Source organism: Macrobrachium rosenbergii, chromosome 12, assembly GCF_040412425.1.
Source record: "Macrobrachium rosenbergii isolate ZJJX-2024 chromosome 12, ASM4041242v1, whole genome shotgun sequence".
Lineage (NCBI taxonomy): Eukaryota > Metazoa > Arthropoda > Malacostraca > Decapoda > Palaemonidae > Macrobrachium > Macrobrachium rosenbergii.
In genome coordinates, this window is record NC_089752.1 from 58581675 (window position 1) to 58588001 (window position 6327).

The 6327-nt window shown below is 35.8% G+C and overlaps 1 protein-coding gene across 1 annotated transcript in view; it reads left to right on the forward strand.

Moving 5' to 3' along the window:
* LOC136843687 (uncharacterized) overlaps positions 1-5778 on the forward strand; it is a 19041-nt gene extending 13263 nt beyond the window's left edge. The window contains exons 3-5 of the mRNA XM_067112252.1: positions 1624-1716; positions 2958-3172; positions 4452-5778. Coding sequence (XP_066968353.1) covers positions 1624-1716; positions 2958-3172; positions 4452-4674 — 531 coding nt within the window. The 3' untranslated portion in view covers positions 4675-5778. The remainder of the gene's footprint in view (positions 1-1623; positions 1717-2957; positions 3173-4451) is intronic.
* The last annotated feature ends 549 nt before the right edge of the window (positions 5779-6327 follow it).

The following is a 6327-nucleotide window of genomic DNA, read 5'->3' on the forward strand; positions in this document are numbered from 1 at the left end:
ATCTGGATCTTGTGATTAGTACAACTAATGATCATTTCAGAGAGAGAGAGAGAGAGAGAGAGAGAGAGAGAGAGAGAGAGAGAGAGAGAGAGAGAGAGAGCAATTATCTTAGTCTCTCTCTTACTAGAATCTGGATCTTGTGATTAGTACAACTAATGATCATTTCAGAGAGAGAGAGAGAGAGAGAGAGAGAGAGAGAGAGAGAGAGAGAGAGAGAGAGAGAGCGCAATTTCCCCCCCCCACCTCTCTCTCTCTCTGATTCTCTTTCTCTCGCTCGAATGTGGATTGTCTGCTTAATACAACTAACGATCATTTCAATCTGGTTTTAAGCTGATCGAACTGATACGGTTGAAAATTAGTGAGATTTTGACGTGGTTTGAAAGATATATTATCACGTTCGGACAGAAATTAAAAAACATAGAATTTCATGATACTCGAGATATGTCTGTTGTATGACTGAGGTTATCCGTAAATTTTTGCACTGAGATAACTTGATTTAGCTACGGGTTTATCTGAAGTAAACGTGCTCATCAACTATAAAGAAATGTATGTTCATACATTAGCATGTATGTGTGTATGTATGTATGTATTCTATGGTCATTCCTATTATAAAATGGAGATTTTGCTTTACCTATATTTTAGACTAGGAACTGTTCCTTCGTAGTATATAAAATTTTTACGTTAAATTGCTCAGCAATTAACAATATTTATCTTAAATTTCCATTCAAGTATCCCCACTACCAACATATTTGTGTTCTGTCTCGTATTACGATTTATATATATATACATATACATATATATATATATATATATATATATATATATATATATATATATATATATGTATACATATATATGAATATAATATATGCATAATGTATATACAGTATATGTATATGTATGTATGTATGTATATGAAAGAGTTTTTAAACGGACATATTTTGAAGTCAAAATGTTCTGCCAGTAATAACTCGAGACAAACATTTATATAGAACAAGCTTGAAAGCTTGCATAGAATCGAATATAATTGGGAAAAAATAGACAACAGATATGATGAAAATAAAGATGAGGATTAATCATTTACATATATATATATATATATATATATATATATATATATATATATATATATGTGTGTGTGTGTGTGTGTGTGTGTGTGTGTGTGTGTGTGTATGTAAATAATTAATCTTCATCTTTATTTTCATCATTTCTGTTTTCTTTATTTTTGCCCAAGTATATTCGATTCTGTGCAAGCTTTCAAGCTTGTTCTGTATAAATGTTTGTCTCGAGGTACTGGCAGAACATTTTGTCTTCAAAATATATCCGCATAAAAACTTTATCCGAAACACAGGCATATAAAAGATGACAGGCTTCTCCCATATCTGCTGGACAATGTACGAACACAGGTACATAGTTGTGGCCTTCTCATCCCAGGTGTACGAAACACTAGGTATTATAATGGCAATGATGCTAAAACTTCTCAAAGCAGGCAACCGGACCTTTATTGATGCCTTTTCCCTCGCAGGTAATTGCCTCTTGCACCTCGAAAAAGTGCACGAAACTCCGGCCTAAAATGTCACCTTCCAGATTGCAGGTCTCCTAATTTCCTCTTCCTATTTACAGGTGATCACCGCTTCAGAAGTCCGCTTTGAAACCGTGTTCGCAACGCAAACTTACACGACCTACTTGCCGCCGAAAATCGTCACGGAAACAGAGGTCAGTAGACTGAATGAGGTCTCAGTTGTTTCTTACCATTGCAGCTCAGAAATTCCATAATGCAGAAGATTCTAGGCGTTCGTTCTTCAGTTTCACATAGGATAGAATAAAACCAGCATCCAGGCTGAGCTCTAATTGGTTAATTCAGCTAAGAAATCCCAAAGAAGTAGCACGGTCCCAACTTTCCAGCTTCATTATTGGGGTGAGATAGAACAGAAACAACTGCCAGGCTGTGAGCAATTCATAGAGGAACAATGCGAATATTAATTCACTTGAGAACAATTTCAATAAAGGTCTCGTCAACACGTGAAGAGAGTAAACCGAAAAAATCCAGCATTTAAGGAATGGAATGGAATGGAATATGAAATTTAAGACAAAGGCCAAGCGCTCGGACCTTTGAGGTCATTCAGCACTGAAAGGGCAATTGGAGTAGAAAGAAGTTTTTAAAGGTGTAACAAGGGGAAAACCTTGCAGTTGCACCATGAAACAATTGCTAGGAGAGGGCGAAAAGTAAGATGGAAGAAAGAGAATATGAACGGAGGTACAGTAAAAGGAACGAAAGGGGTTACAGCTTGGAGTCGAAGGGATGCTGCAAAGAACCTTACGTTATGCCTATGACGGCACTTCCCCCCGACGGGATCTAGCATTTAAGAGTGTAATCTATTCTGTGAGACCAAAAGTCTTATAAGTTATGCCTTGAAACTCCTCATTTATTGTAACAAAAACGAAATGCATAAATCAGATTTCCGAATTCAATTTCTGGCGTGATCTTGAATTTGGGACATAAGAAAGGCAGCCATTTGACAAGTGGATTGTTGCATTACCGATACATTACTCAGACAGGCTGAAATGAAGCGATAAATATTCCTAATATTCCCCTTCATTACCACCCCCGGAGAGAAAAAACCATTGGGAATCCATCACGTTTCTCTCTATGACTTGAGACAAATTGGCACCATCTGGTTCCTAGTGGTCCTTGGCATGGAATGGCACGCAAATTTTCCTGTTATTTTTTTATCTGAACAACTGAATCTCAGTTTTGAAATATTAGTCCGTTTATTTATTTATTTATTCTTCATTGCCCTATTTGTTACCGTATATGAGTAAAAGGACTTTGATAATAATAATAATAATAATAATAATAATAATAATACTTCAGCAGGTTTATACAAAGCTCTGACAATATAATCATTAACACTAATACTGCTCCTAATAATACATTAACTCATCCTATCTCACAGTTCCTCACCGTAACGACCTACAAGCCCCACGTCCAGCTACTGACGGAGACAGTGTACGCCACGAAGAGAGAGGTAAGGTCCATAACGACGACGGAGGTGGTCACGGATTACAGAACTAGGACTTCCCTCGTCTACAGCAAGGTGACGGTAACCTCCACCGGTATAGTTACCACGGAAGCAGTGACAAGCGTCAACGCTCTGAACACAAAATACCAGTGAGTGCAAAGCTTTTCTCTTGGCAAAACAAAAATTTGTGGATGGTCAAGCTCATACCCCTTTCTTGCCCAGTCTTGCTGACAACTATAGTAAGGAAAGAGGGAAGGAATATGGGTAAAAATAAAAAAGGTTGGGATGGTCAATCTTATACCATTTTCTTACCACAGAAAGATAAAAGGGAAGGAAGAAGAGAGATTACCTAGCTCTTAAAGGGTCAGAGAAAGTAGAATCAGGGAGGGAATTCCCATTACAGGCTATAGATGTTATAAAAATATTGGAACAGGAACTGGAATAGAAAATTTTGGGCCAAAAGCCAAACGCTGGGACCCATAAAGTCATTCTTCGCTGAAAATAATGTTGAAACGATTGTTAGGAAAAGGTGAAGATGGAAGAAAGAGAGTATGAGCGGAGGTATAGTAAAAGGTATGAAAAAGGTTGCAGCTAGGGGCCGAAGGGACGCTGCAAAGAACCTACAGCGCACCTCGTGAGGTGCACTGATGGCACTACCCCCCTACGGATGTTTTAAGAAATATTGAATATTGTAATCAAGGTATTATTGATCGCCTTTGAGAAAATTCATGAAAACGTGATCTGTTATTTAAGGGGCCGCCTGACTTACATCTAACCTTCATTTTCAGACAATTCTTTGGAATTGTGTAATATTGTATTTTGCAGTTGGGCATAAGAAACTCTTGAAATACTTACTAACCTCTTGTCATTCTTTAGTAGGCTCATTCAAGACTCTTTTCATCTATAGACTACTGATTAATCTCTTTTCATCTCTAACGGGTTCCTTATAAAGATTTTTTCTTTTTTAAGTAAATGCAGATTAATCTGGACTTGTATGAATAGACTTAATGTCAGAACATGAGACAAAACGTCACTGCGTTTGAAGTTGCGATGGCTAATTTAAATGAGACCTCACTATTATGACAGCCGACTAAATTGAATTTCTGGTGATAATGACGATGGAACAATTTCTAAACAATCTTTATGTTTTCAGCAAGGACACACCTTTGCAAGTACATATAGATTTTTATCCTTGTATGCATTATTCAAGAATTTTAATTTGGTTAGGTTAGGAAGGAAAACCTTAGATTGTAAGTGGGTTTTAAGAAGAACATAATTTCTAACAAAAGGTGTTTTTAAAGGTTAAGAAAGTTAAGTCTTTGCCACAAGAAATCATTATTATCATAAAGTAGCTGGAGGGGCTTTGAGGCAATTACCATCAACCACTTCCAAAACAGAAAGATCGTCAAAGCTTATCACTTCCACCAGGTACTTCACCAAGACCAGCTACACTCCGAACACAGTTGTCTTCACCAGAACGACGACGTACAACGTCTACCAAACGCTGACTCATACGCTGACGAAGAACGAGTACATCACGGAAACGAAGCTTCAGTACAGCACCTTCTACACAACCAAGTGTTCGTCCAGCTACGTCTATCAACGGCCCTCTACTGCTTTTACCCATTACGACTCTTTCGGTGGTTATTAGATGGCAGAGGGTCTCGTGTCGTCCCCAGAACAGGAAATGAGTCATTTTCAGGTTGTTTAGAAAGATACTTCCCCAGTCTTTCAAGTCCTACATCCGTTTTCATGGGGCTTTATTTCATTTCTGGTCCTAAGTGATCTTTATGTGAAAACTATATATAAAAAAGGTATGATGATGACAATCTTCCAAGAAAGTGTTTGAGAAATCTTATAGTCTCAAAGTTGTATTAAAAGGATGTTTTACAACTATGTAGGCCCCCAATTCATTTTCATGGGGTTTCATCTTATCCCAAGTCCTTCATAAAAGAGTAATCGAAATGAATGTTTCGACAAAGAATAATAACTGTTAAAAATATTAATTATTATCTTATAGGAAGCAATGTCTTAAAATAAAACAAAATCAGTTAGTGTCATTATAGAAGGACGAAAAAAAAAGTATGAAATGAATATGGTGTGAAGTTTGTGTACATTTTTTATGTTTTTTTTTGAAAATGAATGAGCATATATTTCCTGCATTGCAGGAAAAATCGCAAGACGTTTTAATGAAAGAATCTCAATGTATGTGTACAAATATGAACTGCAGCCAATCTCCAGTCAATCTAAACTCATCTTACAGAGATGTGATCAAGAATCCATTAGTTCATTATAAACAAGAGTCAGCTTAGGAAATTAATTATTCTAACTAAACCTTAATGTTCTGTGGACGACGCATAAAGACTAAAATCTGAGACAAATCCTGAGAAAATAAACCTAATGGAAGAGTTACTTTGGCAAAAGAGAACATGTTATGTAGATAAAATAGGTCATCTGGGTCCGAGTTTTGCCAATGCAGTTCTCTAGTTAATAGGGAATTTAGTTAAATAATATCCATAATGCTTTGGTAAAATGTTCAGTAGCTATCAACATACAACTACCTAAACATCTTATGGTTAACTTTAAACTTATTTCTAAGTTATTAATTCTAATATTAATTTAACTGTAAGTTAGTATAAGTTAAATGCCGCCTCTAGTGTTAAGTTTAGATAGTTTTTTCCCTTAATGAACGATGCGTAATGACATTACTGTAAATACAAGTTACATCAAATAAATGCTCAAAAGTTGGAATATAGTCTTTTGTTTTAATTCAGTTTTACTCGTTTATTCTTAATGAGGTTATTCTAAAGTCAGGAATCCATCTCCTTGCCTTTATTCTCAGTTCTTTCTATATATTTTTTTGTTTATTTGGGTAAAAATATAAATATGTAACTTGCTGACGTTTCTAAGGTCTTCTCGACATCAGGAGCACTGTTGCAAATATTAACGTAAACTTTTCTCGACTGTAAAACTCCAGTTGATAACACCAGAGAGAGAGAGAGAGAGAGAGAGAGAGAGAGAGAGAGAGAGAGAGAGAGAGAGATAATTTCTGCCACATGATCACATCTCACATAATTTATATCAATTAAACTCTCTTGACGCTTACGAACTTATATCAGAATGACTCCCTTTCAAGCAAGAATTCATAAAGGTATTTCATATTAATTTTAATTATTACTTGGGAACTGCAAGAGCAAGTCTGCTAGTTGTAACGTTTCGACGACATCATTATTATTATTATTATTATTATTATTATTATTATTATTATTATTATTATTATTATTATTATTATTATTATTAGCGG